General features: G+C 43.8%; 1 protein-coding gene across 1 annotated transcript in view; it reads right to left on the reverse strand.

Moving 5' to 3' along the window:
* The window catches only part of ROS1 (ROS proto-oncogene 1, receptor tyrosine kinase), a 367,389-nt gene that overhangs the window by 41,213 nt on the left and 308,848 nt on the right, over positions 1-17,328 (reverse strand). The window contains exons 39-42 of the mRNA XM_077281692.1: positions 17,064-17,196; positions 14,360-14,457; positions 13,515-13,718; positions 12,016-12,150 (exon numbers count right to left, since the gene is read on the reverse strand). Of these exons, the coding sequence (XP_077137807.1) occupies positions 12,016-12,150; positions 13,515-13,718; positions 14,360-14,457; positions 17,064-17,196 (570 nt within the window). The remainder of the gene's footprint in view (positions 1-12,015; positions 12,151-13,514; positions 13,719-14,359; positions 14,458-17,063; positions 17,197-17,328) is intronic.

Below are 17,328 nucleotides of genomic sequence, written 5' to 3' on the forward strand. Positions count from 1 at the left end.
AATAGGAGGCATATGTAAGCATTTTTTTCATGTTTTTATCACGTTTTTATAGCGAAAATGTGCATATGTGCACATGGACTTAGACCTCGTTCACACGTTATTTGGTCAGTATTTTTACCTCAGTATTTCTAAGCTAAATTGGCAGCCTGATAAATCCCCAGCCAACAGGAAGCCCACCCCCTGGCAGTATATATTAGCTCACACATACACATAATAGACTGGTCATGTGACTGACAGCTGCCGTATTTCCTATATGGTACATTTGTTGCTCTTGTAGTTTGTCAGCTTATTAATCAGATTTTTATTTTTGAAGGATAATACCAGACTTGTGTGTGTTTTAGGGCGAGTTTCATGTGTCAAGTTTTATGTGTTGAGTTGCGCGTGGCGACATGCATGTAGCGACTTTTGTGAGATGAGTTTTGTGTGGCGACATGCGTGTAGCAACTTTTTGTGTGTCGAGTTGCATGTGACAGGTTAGTGTAGCAAGTTGTGTGCAGCAAGTTTTGCGCATGGCGAGTTTTATGTGTGGTTTGTTTTGAGTATATGCAAATTTTGTGTGAGGCAACTTTTGCATGTGTTGCAACTTTTGTGCATGTGGCAATTTTTCCGCGTGTGCAAGTTTTGCGTGTGGCTAGTTTTCCATGAGGTGAGTTTTGCAGGTGTGGCTAGTTTTGCGTGAGCCTAGTTTTTGCATGTGGCGAATTTTGCGTGTGGCGAGTTTTGAGCGGTGACTTTTGTGTTTCGACTTTTATGTGGCGAGGTTGGTGTATGTGTGGTGAAATGTGTGCTGAGGGTGGTATATGTGTTCAAGCACGTGGTAGTGTGTGGCGCATTTTGTGTGTGTTTATATCCCCGTGGTGGTGTGGTGATTATCCCATGTTTGGGCCCCACCTTAGCAACTGTACGGTATATACTTTTTGGCGCCATCGCTCTCATTCTTTAAGTCCCCCTTGTTCACATCTGGCAGCTGTCAATTTGCTTCCAACACTTTTCCTTTCACTTTTTCCCCATTATGTAGATAGGGGCAAAATTGTTTGGTGAATTGGAACGCGCGTGGTTAAAATTTCACCTCACAACATAGCCTATGACGCTCTCGGGGTCCAGACGTGTGACTGTGCAAAATTTTGTGGCTGTAGCTGCGACAGTGCAGATGCCAATCCCGGACATACATACATACACACACACACATTCAGCTTTATATATTAGATAATATTCATTACTGTAGTAATATATCCATTCATAGCAAGGTATTTTTAGTATTGGAAATCTGGAAATACACCATACCGTAGCAATAGGAAAAATGATGACACTATATGGATGTCATCCAAATGTTAAACACATTAAATAGCTCTAGGTAAGGGCTTGCTCACACCACCATATTTTCCGTCTGAACGTGGTCCGACAAAAGATCAGATCGCACTCGGACCAACGTTATTCAATTAAGTTGTGCACGTCTGATATTTTTGAAAGTTGGTCTGAGGAAAAAAAATATTGCATGTACGAGTTTGATCCGATTATCAGATCACATTCATCCATGCAAGTTAAGGAGTGCGTGAAAATCATCAGACTGTACTCAGATGATATCTGAGTGCAGTCCAATTTCGGCACACTGACACAATGGAGAAGATGGAGAAATTTTGTTCTCTATCTTCTCGAAGGTGCTTCGACTCTCTCATCTGGCAGAATCAGATCACGCTATGCTGACACTCGGACCAAACTCTGATCAGAGTTGGATCAAAGTGTCATTCGCATAATTGCCCCAATTCTCTTGGATGAAATGATCTATGGCCATCTTACTCTACCTTAAGAAGCACAATCAAAGAAGCAAAGTCTGCTAAAATGCAAACCCTTTTGTCATTAAACACTGAGCTAACAATTGAAGGATTGCATAAAAAATGACAGTGTGCAAAGGTTAAGCAAAAAAAAAAAAGATAAGTAAAAGGCTCTATCCTTTGCTCCTCAGGTTCAGAATTATCTTTATGGTAAATGGAATTCAAAGAATTTCCCACTTCCATTAATAACTGGGTGTAATGGCAACAGACAATATCCTTTACTGACAGGAGCAGCACCGAGGTGCTGAGTGCTAGGTCAATCCCATAAAAAGAAGTATATGACTTAAGCGGCTTGCTCTTCTAGCTGCTTGAATAGACAGCAGTAGCTGGTTTAACTGAACACATTTTTTTGCAGACTAAGGTTTTCTGGTCAGTCTTGATGAGGAGGTGTGATGGAAGCAGACGTTCTTGATTCATGAATTGGTGTGTGCCTCTTCATGAATCTGGATCGTCTCACAAGTGGTGTGCGCCTCGGTGCACCACGCCAGAAATCTTACTCCAGTCATAGATTCCCTGTTTTCTCTGGTGTAGATGTAGCAGTGGTCAGAATGTGGAGCTCTGTATAACCCCACCACGTCACTGATTGGCAGCTTCCTGTGTATATTGGCCACATGCTAACAATATACAATCAGTGGTGGAGCTGAGTTACACAGACTAGCTTCACTGCCTTCACATGTGACACCTAGCCCTCTAGTCATAATATCCTGCTGATAAAACATGCTTATAATATTGAGGAGAAGCCATTGATTTTCAGGGTGTGGATTTGTTTTACGATTTGCAGTGGGAATTCTACTTACTGGAAGGCAGCAGCTTACATGCCAGTATGGTAGTGAGGCAGTGGACCCAGGTTAGTTAAAAAAACAAAGTATTTATTTTCCAAAAATAACTGTAATGTTTGTATATAGTCTGTTGCTATGGGCATCTGCACCACCGTAGGAATTCTGGGGCAGTAACAGCTTTTACTGTGGTCTGTGTTCAATCTCATAGACCCAGGCACACACAGAACCTCCAGCTCTGCTGCACTTGAAAAGAACGACTGACACACCCAACCCTTATATGCAGGATTAAATTTGAATCGTGGCCATGTGCCACTTGCAAAAAAACAAGCTGGAGGGAGACATCCGTCCCATTACCTTCCTACACATGTCTCCAACAAAAAAAGCCCATGTCTGGTTTTCCCAAATCTGACTTGGTCAAATAGCTTGACATAGTCCACATTTACTGGGAGACATGTAATGGCCCGCATATATCATTCCCATCACTGCCTTATATACCCCCCTTCTCTGTTCAAATTTGAGTGGCTGAACACTATTTCCCTACAAGGTGCCGGTGACAGGACACCCACATTTCCTTACCACTTCCCAGCTCAGTGTTCCACCAAGAAACTCATGTTTTGTAACAGAAAAAATCTGGTGCATTACTCTTCTTGGCATTTCTCATCCAGACTAGCGGTGAGTGGTCCATTACCAGGCAGAACTGTCGCCCCAGTAAATAATAGCGCAGGGACTCCAAGGACCACTTAATGGCCATGCACTCACTCTCTACTACGCTATAATCTTTCTCTTCCGGGGTAAATTTCCTACTCAAGTAGGTGACTGGATGTTCCTCTCCTTGCACCTCCTGTGACACAACCGCTCCTAGGCCTATGTCAGAGGCATCAGTTTGAATGATAAAACTATTCCTAAAGTTGAGGTTTTTGAGGACAGCTGTCGGCACAACGTCAACTTTATGGACTGGAATGTTTCCTCCGCCTTAGTGTTCCATCGAAACATGATGGATTTTCTTCCCTTTAAGAGATCGGTCAAAGGTGCAAAATTAGATATAAATCGTCAGTAACACCCAATGATGCTGAGGAATTCTTCTACCTGTTTGGCAGTAATAAGATGGTTTTGAATTACCTCGATTTTGTTTATTTGGGGTTTGGGTGCTCACCACACATCTAGATACATTCGTTGAGGGGTCTTGCTTCCAACATAGGGTCACGTGTTTTTTTTTTACTGCTTAGGGCCTGTTTACAGGGTGGGGAACCTCAGGCCCCAGGGCCATTTATGGCCCTCGATGACCTTTTATCAGGCCCCAGAGCAGATTCTCAGGAATCGCACTCTTGGGCAGGGAGGTGTATTTTGAGTACAAACAGCTCATTAATTTCTCCTTGCTCTGCGAACACACACATGCAGTGCTCACTACTGAACACTGAAGGGCATGCATTGAAAGATTACGTCCTGAAACCAGTGCCAGAGTCAGGATGTACTTTGTGGACCGAGTTTGTACGGCCCCCGAAGGATGGTATAATTATCCAAATGGTTCTTGGCAGAAAAAAGATTCCCCACCCCTGCTATAGATGATAATATCATCCAGGTATGCCAATGCAAACCTCTGATGGGGATCTAAAACTATGTCCATCAGCAGTGGCGTAACTACAAAGTTATGGGCCCCGGTGCGAACTTCCAAATGGGGCAAAGCCCCCCCCTACCCCCCCCCACCTTCCCCCGCCCCGCTTCCCCTAGATACGCCTCGGACTGTTGCAGGAATCTCCTGCACTGCAACATGGTGTTGGGTGCCAGCACAGCCCGCACAGTGGTATATCCAGCACAGCCCGCACAGTGGTATATCCAGCACAGCCCGCACAGTGGTATATCCAGCACAGCCCTCACAGTGGTATATCCAGCACAGCCCTCACAGTGGTATATCCAGCACAGCCCGCACAGGGGTATATACAGCACAGCCCGCACAGGGGTATATACAGCACAGCCCGCACAGTGGTATATACAGCACAGCCGGCACAGGGGGTATATAGAGCACAGCCCTCACAGTGGTATATCCAGCACAGCCCGCACAGTGGTATATACAGCACAGCCCGCACAGTGGTATATACAGCAGAGCCCGCACAGTGGTATATACAGCAGAGCCCGCACAGTGGTATATACAGCAGAGCCCGCACAGTGGTATATACAGCACAGCCCGCACAGTGGTATATACAGCACAGCCTGCACAGTGGTATATAGAGCACAGCCCGCACAGTGGTATATAGAGAACAGCCCGCACAGTGGTATATACAGCAGAGCCCGCACAGTGGTATATACAGCAGAGCCCGCACAGGGATATATAGAGCACAGCCCGCACAGTGGTATATAGAGCACAGCCCACACAGTGGTATATAGAGCACAGCCCGCACAGTGGTATATAGAGCACAGCCCGCACAGTGGTATATAGAGCACAGCCCGAACAGTGGTATATAGAGCACAGCCCGCACAGTGGTATATACAGCAGAGCCCGCACAGTGGTATATACAGCAGAGCCCGCACAGTGGTATATACAGCACAGCCCGCAAAGTGGTATATACAGAAGAGCCCACACAGTGGTATATAGAGCACAGCCCGCACAGTGGTATATACAGCACAGCCCGCACAGTGGTATATACAGCACAGCCCGCAGTGGTATATAGAGCACAGCCCGCACAGTGGTATATAGAGCACAGCCCGCACAGTGTTATATACAGCAGAGCCCGCACAGTGGTATATACAGCAGAGCCCGCACAGTGGTATATACAGCAGAGCCCGCACAGTGGTATATAGAGCACAGCCTGCACAGTGGTATATACAACACAGCCCGCACAGTGGTATATACAGCACAGCCCGCACAGTGGTATATACAGCAGAGCCCGCACAGTGGTATATACAGCACAGCCCGCACAGTGTTATATACAGCACAGCCCGCAGTGGTATATAGAGCACAGCCCGCACAGTGGCATATAGAGCACAGCCCGCACAGTGTTATATACAGCAGAGCCCGCACAGTGGTATATACAGCAGAGCCCGCACAGTGGTATATACAGCAGAGCCCGCACAGTGTTATATACAGCAGAGCCCGCACAGTGGTATATACAGCAGAGCCCGCACAGTGGTATATACAGCACAGCCCGCACAGTGTTATATACAGCACAGCCCGCAGTGGTATATAGAGCACAGCCCGCACAGTGGTATATAGAGCACAGCCCGCACAGTGTTATATACAGCAGAGCCCGCACAGTGGTATATACAGCAGAGCCCGCACAGTGGTATATAGAGCACAGCCCGCACAGTGTTATATACAGCAGAGCCCGCACAGTGGTATATACAGCAGAGCCCGCACAGTGGTATATACAGCACAGCCCGCACAGTGGTATATACAGCAGAGCCCGCACAGTGGTATATAGAGCACAGCCCGCACAGTGGTATATACAGCAGAGCCCGCACAGTGGTATATAGAGCACAGCCCGCACAGTGGTATATACAACACAGCCCGCACAGTGGTATATACAGCACAGCCCGCACAGTGGAATATACAGCAGAGCCCGCACAGGGATATATACAGCAGAGCCCGCACAGGGATATATACAGCACAGCCCGCACAGGGGTATATACAGCACAGCCCGCACAGTGGTATATACAGCAGAGCCCGCACAGGGATATATACAGCAGAGCCCGCACAGGGATATATACAGCAGAGCCCGCACAGTGGTATATAGAGCACAGCCCCCATCTCATCTCATCCCCCCCCCCGATAATGGCCCCACAGTCCGGTTAAAAAGAAAAAAAAAAAACTCTCCTCACCTTTCCTTTTGCCCGCGCTGCTCCCTGCGGCTGCAGTCTGCCCAGGACACTGCAGGTGCGCGATGATATGACGTCATCGCGCACCCGCAGTGTACTGTCAGAGGCAGAGCGGGGAATGATGGGAGAGGAAGCGTCAGGTGACGCTCTCTCCTCCCATCATTGCATTGAACTATACCGGTGTCATAGACGCCGGTATAGTTAAATGCGGCGGCGGCGGCGCCGGCGGCACTGGGGGGGGGGGGTGTTCCGGGGGAGGAACAGTGCAGCGGCCCACTACTGGCATCGGCTCTTCTGGCATTTGCCAGAAGTGCCCGATGGCCAGCCCGGCCCTGCTCAGACCTGCCGGCCCGGGGCCCCTGACCTGCGGGGCCCGGTCGCAATGGCGACCGCTGCGACCGCGGTAGTTACGCCCCTGTCCATCAGCCTCTGAAACATGGCCGGGTCCACATGTAATGCAAATGGCAAGATAACATAGTGAAAAAAGACTCTCTGATATAATGAAGGAGGTCTTTTCTCCTGCCGACTCTGTCAGAGGCACCTGCCAGTAACACTTGGTCAAATTGAGCAACATGAAGTACTGAACCAGTCTCTCAATCAGCTCATCTACCCAGGGCATTGGATAAAGGGTAAATTTTGACACCATTCAATTTTCAGAAATCATTACAAAACCATAACTATACGTCTAGCCTTGGAATCAGCACATTCAGACTAGTTCACTCACTGCTAGACTCCTCTGTGACTAATTGCTGGAGCATTTTTTCTGTGATGGCTTGTCTCCGAGCCACCAGCACATGGCACAGTTTCATTCGAATTCTTACATGATGCTCAGTAACAATGCCATGTCGGATCACAGATGAAATGGAGGGCTGTTCCGAGAATGTGTCCATAGTCCACTGCACAAATTTCCAAACCTCCCATCTCTGATGGTTAGAGAGAGCGTTGCTTATTTTTGCCTCATTCTCAGCCTCTTCCTGGCTGGTGTCGCAGGGTCCAAAGTAGGTACGACTGGAGATGCATCTGTACACATAAACTCTTGGTCTTTCCACACCTTTAACATATTTACACTATATAGTTGTTCGGGTTTCCTCTTTCCAGGCTGATATACCCTGTAATTCACCTCCTTGACCTTTTCCCTGACTTCATAAAGCCCTTGCCGCTAGACCATGAACTTACTTTCTGCGGTGGGCACCAAAATCAATACCTGATCCCCTTTTTTAAAGGATCTGACTGTGGATTTCCTATTGTATGCTGGGCTCTGCGACTTCTGGGCATCCATGAAATGTTTCTATACAACAGACATTACAGCTGTGATGAGGTCTTGCATGCTCTCAATGTGCTCTATCATGCTTTTATGGGGGGTAGGTTCCTGTTCTCATGTCTCTTTGGAAATTTCCAGCAGGGATATTGTCATGCTGTGATAGTCTTCAGTAGTGAAGAAGGGCATCAAACTGTCCTTGAGCTGGGTCCCTAACTATCCCTGTCCCGGGAGTACTCTTAAAGGTCGAGAGGCTCGAGTTTCCAACCTTACTATGCTAATGTAGAAACCCTAATTTGTCCCCTTCCACATCCCATGAGGCATGGGACAGAAATGAAAAGTAAACCAGACATGTGGACAAAACAGGGATAACATTTAAAATCACTAACCAACAATAGGGAGGAGAGTAGGAACAGGGAGGAATAAACTAAATGAGAAAAGGGAACAATAGATAAACGCATACAACAGCAACTTGCAGAACACCACAACTCCAACTCCAAACTTCATAAAAGGAGCCCCCTGATCCGTAATGATCTCCTTAGGTAGCCCAAGACCGCAAAACATGGAAAACAGCTCCTGGGCAACAAGTTTTGCCAAGGTATGTCGAAGTAGAATTGCCTCTGGGTAACCAGTGGCATAATTCACTACAACTAGTAGGTGTTGGTAGCCACAGGCTGACTTTAATATTGGCCCTATAAGATTCATGGCAATCTGCTCAAAATGTATCTCTATAACAGGCAGAGGAACTAGTGAACTATGGAAATTTGTGGTGGGTGTGGTCATCTGGCACTCTAGGCAAGACACAAAACTTCTGGACCTTTGCATAAAACCCAACAAAGAACCATTGCAGAATATTCTCTTGCATATTTTGAACCCCTAGGTGGCCACCCAGCACATGTTTATAGGCCAACTCAAGCACCGCCTGGCGATTAGACTGGGGCACTACCAGCTGTTATATGACTTCATCTCGGATTTTGTCAACTGGGTATAGCAACTGCTGCTTCAACACCATACGAGGAACAGCCACCTCTAATCCCGGTTGCTGAGCAGCCCCTTTTATTTCTATCACTCCTTCCTGTGCCCGGGACAGATTGGGATCTCCTCCCAAGACCTCTAAGGGAAACCTAATGAGATTATGCTTTTTCCCTATGAAGGTGATTCCTGCTGGTATTCCTGATTCGGGATCTTCTGATTCTGCAACCAGAGACTACCTTGGAAAGTTAGCTTTGACCTCCCACAGGGACCTGAACAGGGACAAGTCTTTTTCAAAATAGTCTCATAAGGAAGGGTCTCTACTACTCCCATTACACATTTCATTTCCTTGCACGGGGTGGACAGGATAACCTCTGCCGTCGGATACTCCTGGAGTTCCCAGTGTATACTGATGACCCAGATTTTCCCTCCAGCAGGTTTTTCCCTGAGGATCAATGATCCATGCACAAGAGTCACTAGGCACTCTTAGTCCAAGAGAGCCTCAGCACATTGCCCATTGACACACACGACACAGATGGGGTGTCCACGGTGTTGACGGTCTGGGCATACATCGATACCTGGTTAGCAAACCCCCAGTCCATGGGTTCAGCAGTTAGGGGCGCAGTGTGCAGTCACATATCCTGGCACTTGGCACTGCCACCACCTGATAGCAGTGGCACTGTTATTCCACGAGATTGGTTTAGGGGAAATTGGCATCCTGTCATCCTCATTCATGAGAGCCCCCTCAGTATGAGCTCAGTTCTGACTGACACCAGCAGAGGATCTTATCCCTTTTTCAAGCTTTCTGGCTTGAAAGGGCTGATGTGATATCCGCAGTGGGGCAGAGTCCCGTACCAAGTCCTGCGTGGCCATATAACATTCTATCAGGATAACCACTTGATCTAGGTTGCCTGAGTCCCATTGCCCCACAAAGCGTTGTACAGATATTGGTAGAGTTTGCATCAACTGGTCGACTACTACCCTCTCAATCATCTGGGCTTTGCTCAAGGTCTAAGGCTGGATCCACTTTTTTACTAGACGCAGTAAGTCATATGCCTGAGACCTAGAGGGTTGGGTCTCCACAAAGGACCATTGGTACACTCATTGTGCCCTAACATACATAATAACCCCCATCAGGGTAAGGATTTTACCTTTGAGTTTCTCATAGACCTGGGTGTCCTCCCTGCTGAGATCAAAATATGCCTTCTGGGCATATCCCATTAAAGAACGGGGCCACCACTTTAGCCCACTTGCAGATCGGCAGACTCTCCCACTCCGCTGTTCTTTTGAATATAGTGAGAAAAGCTTCCAGGTCAGCCTCTGGGCTCATCTTCCTTAGCACTGACCTGACTTTGTCCAAACAGGCTGGTAGTCTGCTGCTGTTGCATACTGGAAATGACTAACTGCTTCAGGAGCTCCTACATCTTGTCTGTGAGCCTCAGTTTTAGCGTTGCAGGCTTGATCAGACATGCAGCTTTTTTGGGGGTATGCCTCAATTCACACTGCTCGTATTCTCCACCACATGTAAGGCAGCAGCTTTCATGTCAGTGTGGCAGCGAGGCAGTGAACCATGTAAGTTCAAAAACAAAGTCTTGATTTTCAAAACTTCACAAATTAAAGTTAAAAACCTTCATCAACCGGATCTCAGCCAGGAACCTTTGTATATAGTCCATTGCCATGGCGTCTAAACCACCATAGGAATCCCTGGGCAGTAACGGCTTTTACCCAAGCTCTGGTCTGTGGTAATTCTCACACAGCTATGCATACACAGAACCTCCATCTCTGCTGGACTTGAAAACAACAACTGACACACCTAACCCTTACTTGCGGGATTAACTGAATCGTGGCCATGGGCCATTTGTAAATCCCGAACTGGAGGGAGAGATCTGTCCCTCTACCTTCCCACAGATCTCTCCAAAAATAAAAGCCCATGTCTGGTTTTCCAAATTCTGACTCGGTCAAATACTTTGACCCAGTCCACACTTACTTTTAATTTTGCATTGTGAACACAGCTGTAGCTGTAATTGCAATGCTCTTCAGCAGGTTCATTATGTCTCCAGACAAATTCTGGGAGACACATAACGGCCTTCTTCTAGGATTCCCATCACTCACTGAAATTACCTAAAGTAATTGTTTGACCAGCAGCTGTCCCCCCCCCTCCCCCGACTTTCCCATAAACAGGAGCTCTACATTGGCTAAGCCCTCCGGTGTTCTCTATGGAATCGATGGCAGCCATCTCCAGAGGCAGTTTATATCTTAGGTTATGTTACTATTATGAGCTTATGTTATCTCTGCATCAAAAACGCAGCGTCCAGCAAAGTGGATGTGATTTCTAGAAATCTCATGGCCACTGTGCTTGCTTTTTACGTTCCATAAACTGACCTGCAGTGCATTTTATTAATCTATAGCATGTTAATTTCTCTTGCAGATACATTAAGTTTTCTGTGCACATTTTCCCCACTTACATTAGATGGGGAAACTCCACAGGTAAGAAACACACATGCGTTGTTAGTATGTTTCCGAAGCTGAAACACATCAAGAACGCATGTAATCTGCACCTACGTATGTCAAAAAAGTTCAGTGAAAATAAAATACCAGAAAATTTAAAAAAACAAGCCAGCTTTAATCAACGAATGACACACTAAACAGAGGCAAAAGCCGCAGCATCAAAAATGTGTGATAAAATAATGCGCACAAAAATGCAAGGAAAAAACACAAGTAACCAAGTTTAAATAAGAGGCACAGAAATTCTGCAACATCAAAAACACAACAAAAGCTCAACTTTAGAGAACAAAAGGATTGCCATTCTGAAATCAAGATATGTCTGATTCTTACCTTCCCTGACATCATAATGTTGGGGGAGAGTCGAGGGCATCCAAATACATTAGATTGTCAGTTATATGCATCAATATCCGCAGTGTTGGCTTACTTTAATCTAATGTGTATGGATGCCTTTAAAGTAGACTACATTTTATTGCCAAAGTGATAACTAGGAAAAATGAACAGCAGTTCTGGCACTGGTACTACATTAATACACATACATTGTAATTAAGTATTATAATTAAGTGTATAGTGGTATCATGGATGTCTTGTAAACTGTGCCATAGCAAAGGGGCTATCTCACCAAGCCACAGACTTTGTAGAGAGAGATTCCCCACATGGGGTCCACTCTCTCTAAAAGGCAATGCATGGAGAGCCAATAATAATCAGCATCTCTTGTTGAATGACCAACATATAAAACTAATACTAAATGTATAGTTGACTTTCTGAAACCAAACCTGTGGTAATACGCTTATCTTGGGGTCCTTTACCATAGAGAGACAATTTATTGTGTACTAATAAAAGTATAACATTTTTTACTTACACGTCATCAGGGCAGTTGTCTGGAGAATCCATTCTTTGGCCAGAACGTACAAAATGTAAAACCTCCATGTTGGAATACCCTTGATAAGGTTGTTGTCCAAAAGAGAAAAGTTCCCATAACAGAACTCCAAATGACCTAAATAAAACAAAGATGTAATTATGCAGTTAATCACTGAGTTTAATACCTAGAGTGTAACTGACATTTTAAAAGAATAGCAGCAAAATGTCTAAGGTCCATTGATTATTTGGGGAGTATTTTTTCATCAGTATTTGTAAGCCAAAAAGAGGAGTGAATGAAAAATGCAGAAGTGGTGACGTGTTTCTATTATACTTTTTAGGCCAGAGTCACATCAGTGTATAGAAACCGATGTGAGAGCATCTGATGCGATATGCTAATGACCCTTGACTCCTGCTTTGCTGCGAAGCCGTGGGTCATGCTACTGTGCTCCGACCATCTCGCATGATAGGATTGGAGCACAGCTGTGGAAGAGACACAGAAAATCATTTCTCCACCTTCTTTACTGCCGGCATCAGTGGAAATGGCACTGCATTCAGGTGATATCCGAGAGTAGTGCGATGTTTCACTCTCACCCATAGACTTGTATGGGTATGAGTGAGCCGAGTCTCGCTGCCAATTGCAGCATGCTGTGGTTGTTCTCTCATGAGAAAAAAATTGCAGATCTGAGCTGCCCCATAGTATAACACTGGGCCGAGTGCTATGTGATGTTTTATATCCTAGCACTCAGCCGTGTTATATAGTAGTGTGACTCTCTCCATACTCTGATTGTTCCACTCCTGATTTTGGCTTACAAATACTGCGTGTGAATATGGCCTAAGTCTGCCTCTATATCTTTCAGTGTCCACCATTCTCCATAGAACTTTATGAGCATCAATTTTCATCTCTTATCTCAGCAATGGGAAAATCTGTATTCACTGACATTTTAATCCATGAATACAGAGTAAAACATTTTTCTGATAAGATATATTGCAAAGTTTCTGGTGTTGTACTATTGATTTCTGAAAAAATAATAATAACAGTCTTAAAATGTATTCCTTCCCAGAAGAAGTGACTCAGATGCCAAGATATAGAAATGATTCCAAATTACAATGAGTTTTTAAAAATCTTTAATAGAGGCACTTCATATTGTTGCTGATTGGTGGTAGTCTGAGTCCTGAGACCCCCAACCGATCAGACAAAACACCGCTCTGAAGTCTGTAGCTCCTGCAAGAACCGTGGATACAGGGCTTTATACAGCTGAATAGTAAGCTTATGGGTCTGTGCATTCACTCTAACATAGCATGGCGTGGACCACCATTCTGTACACACAAACCTCATGCCGGAGCTACACACTTCAGAGGTGTGCTTTCAGAAACCAATAATATAAAAAGTTTTAAAAAATGACATCTGATCGTGCGCTAATATAAAAGGAAATGTCTTAAAAGTTGTTTTTAATAATATGTAGAGTAGTGAGAACTCAGGTATTACAGGATGAAACTCACCAAACATCAGAGCGAGTGGTAAAAATGCCATCAATGAGACTTTCAGGAGCCATCCATCGAACTGGCAGGAGTCCTTCTCCTTTCTTTCTATAATAATCACTTTTATACACATCTCTAGCTAGTCCAAAATCCCCAATCTTAACAATTCTCCTTGGGTTGTGGTATTCTTTTACTGATACCAGGCAGTTGCGAGCAGCCAAGTCTCTAAACAAAAGATCATTCAATACTTTTATTTAAACAGTGTTTAGCACCACTCCAACGTTTTTGTTTTTTTTTAATTTCTCTGCTGAAGTGCTAACATTAACCCATCTCCTTCTCTTATTAACATTGCTCCGGTTGTCTTTTACTATTTGTTACCTGCCGGATGTCTCTAATGTTTGCTGGGCAGGCCGGAAGTCACTTCTCAATGTTAGTCTATGAAAGTCAAAACGAGGTCAAAACGAGGATCTCATAATTATTACATTGAAAGCTTGTGACCGTTACATCTGACTTCCAGGCAGTCAAGAACTAAGGACACAAGATGGTAGAGCAGGACTGGGAATAGCAGACGGCTGTCGGTAAGTATTTTACTAGCGGCAGGGAACAAAAATTAGTGACACCGCTCCAGAAGTAAAATAAAAATTAATGCCAGTGGTAATAATCTGTAGTAAGAGCTGTTATGCATTTAAATGTGCACCATTGATTTTTCTAGGGACTGCCGGATATAGCCAAGCACTGTACTCAGCTATTTCTGTCAGTCCCATAGAGACTAAGATGTGTGGTAACTGATATATTCCTACAAAACATTTCTAGAGCCTCATTATCAAGCCTCATAGAGAAGCTAAAATTCATTTTCATGAGTTTACCTGTGGACAAAATGCATTTTCTCCAAATATACACAGCCTGTGGAAATATCCAGTGACATATCCAGTAGATCCACAGTTGACAACAATGACTCTTGGACCTATAAGAAACATAGCCATGCACATATTTATAGACAATTATGGATAAAAGTTTACTTCCAACTTTCCATGTAAGCCTCCACATGTGATTTATGACTGTATTTCTGACTAGAGTCTTGGAGTTTTTGCCAAGCTTGCCATTACTTAGTTTTGGTCATCATCACAGCAGTACATCAATCTATGTTTGTTCACATTACATATGAGATCTAGCTGAGCGTCAAAGACAAACCATTAACAACTAATTACACAACAAAGAAGAGGAAATAATTTTTTAAACAGTGTAAAATTAATGTAAGGATTAATTTCCCAAGATCAGTGAATATTTGTGTAAAATTGGGAATATTTAAGTTTAGAATGTATTGCTATATTAACATAGTAACCACCGATCAACCAAACCGCTGCATAACCAGCTCTATCCTCACCTACTGTATTCTCACCCATCCCTTGTAGATTGTGAGCCTTCGCGGGCAGGGTTCTCACTCCTCCTGTACCAGTTATGACTTGTATTGTTTAAGATTATTGTACTTGTTTTTATTATTTATACCCCTCCTCACATGTAAAGCGCCATGGAATAAATGGCGCTATAACAATAAATAATAATAATAATAATAATATTTTACCAAGACTTGAGTAGTAAATAAAGTGTTTCAAATAAGATGTTTAACACTTTTAGAAAATGTTTCCTGTCTGGTAAAATAGCAAAAAAAGATAGTACTCACCTTCCCTGGATCCAGCGCAGGCTCTGCGCGGCTACTCTGGTTTCAGTGTTTTGGCTGCAGCAATCATGTCATGTTGGCGGCAGTCAATTACTGAGCTCAATGGCTCAGCTACAGATGTAATGTGAGCTGTTTACATGACATCACATCACTGCCACCAAAATACAGAGATAGGTGCATATGCGGGTATGTACTATTTAATTTTGTTGTTATGTGACAAGAAAAGTTTGGGTTGCCCTTTTTCAAAGTTGTAAAACTCCTTTAATATTTTGTGATTCGGTAAATAACAGTAAGTGTCATCTATGGGTAGAATTTTTTTTTTATTGATGATTGGTTAATGATTTACACAATTTCAAAAAGTAAAATATTGTTTTGTTATGAGGTTACTGTTCTTTGAAATCATGATCTATTCTTTGTTTGGCTTTCTGTGTAAAGTTTTTAACATTGTACTCAACTGTAAAGATGAGAGATTTTAATTGAGTGGAATAGAATTCTACTTTAATTTAAAAAAAATCTGTATTTTTCAAAATGCAGATTTATTTTTGAAATTCGCTTTTATTTGGATTCAGCAAAATGGCAGCTGACTGGCCACAAAGGGCCTCCAGAAAGTTAAATATGTAAAATGTTATATCCGTTGAACTGCATCCTTTCCAAGAATAAAAATCTGAAATGGCTGAAATCCTCTACCTCTTCACGCTATGTCAGTACTTTTGGCTCTGCTGAGGTTCTCCTGACTTCAGAATGTACGCTGGGACCTTAAGTACACCAGCACAAAACCATCCTTATCCGATTCTTAATTCCCAACCAGCAAGAAAAGGAATTTTAGCACTTGCAGCAGTGATAATAAGATACAACAAGGACCAGATCGATGATAGTGAGGAGCAGAGGGTCCAGAGAGATGAGCGTTAAAGTGAGTATTTTTCACTATTTTTTACATATGACAATGATTATGCACTAGGGTCTAGAGAAACTGGGGTTACCACAGAGGAAAATAATTTAAAATTAGAAAAAAATATCTTAGCTGTGAACCAAACTTTTCTGGAAAATCCAAGCAAATTGCTAAGGAATTTGGTGAAATCCACACTCAGCTAGACTCTTTTAAACAATCCGCTACCCTTAAAAGTTACACAGATAACAAATACTAAATAACCAATAAATAACTCAGATGTACTATATGGTTTATCTAGAATCTTTGGAAAGATACATGATAAACCCTAAGTGCACAGTAATGGCCACAATTGGTGCCTACTAATGATGAGCGAATGTACTCTGTACTCGAGATTTCCCGTGCCCGCTCGGGTGATCTCTGAGTATTTTTTAGTGCTCGGAGATTTAGTTTTCAGTGCCGCAGCTGAATGATTTACATATGTTAGCCAGCTTGATTACATGTGGGGATTCCCTAGCAACCAGGCAACCCCCACGTGTACTTATGCTGGCTAACAGATGTAAATCTTTCAGCTGCGGTGATGAAAACTAAATCTCTTAGTACTTACAAATACTCGGAGGACACCCGAGCATAATGCTCAGGAATGCTCTCGAGTACCGAGTATATTCGCTCATCACTAGTGCCTATCGCTACAACCCAACACAGAAAGACTTCTGCAAGAGCATTATTTACACAGACAATTCCAATAACATAATTTGCAAACGTCTGCTTAGTGCTGGTGTCACACTTGCAACTGCAATGCGAGAAACTAGCGTGAGTCTCTCACCTCAATATTCGGGACCGGAGTGTGCGGCTGCATGTATTTTCATGCAGCTGAATGCTCTGGTCCGAACTGCCAGCAGCAGTGCCGTGTATTGAGGCGAGAGACTCACGGGAGTTTCACGTGTGACACTGGCCTAACAGTTTAAATGGATTAAAAAGTAGAAAGAACAATTCTCATACTTACAGGAGTATTTACCCGAGCACCTCGCAAGTATGAAAGCAGATCCCCACCATCCATCAATTCCAAGATAATATATTGAGGTTCATTATGAAGGCAGACACCAAGCAGCTTTAGGATATTAGGATGGTGAAACTGGCTGTGTAAAAAAGTATTAAAATGTAAGAGAAATAAGAATAGTATAAAAACTCTCCAGTACATAAAGAATGCAACCAAAACTATGACCCAGGTGGAAAAAGATTTTTGATCCTCTATGTTCAGCCACAATTTT

This window comes from Ranitomeya variabilis, chromosome 2 (genome assembly GCF_051348905.1).
Source record: "Ranitomeya variabilis isolate aRanVar5 chromosome 2, aRanVar5.hap1, whole genome shotgun sequence".
Classification (NCBI taxonomy): Eukaryota; Metazoa; Chordata; class Amphibia; order Anura; family Dendrobatidae; genus Ranitomeya; species Ranitomeya variabilis.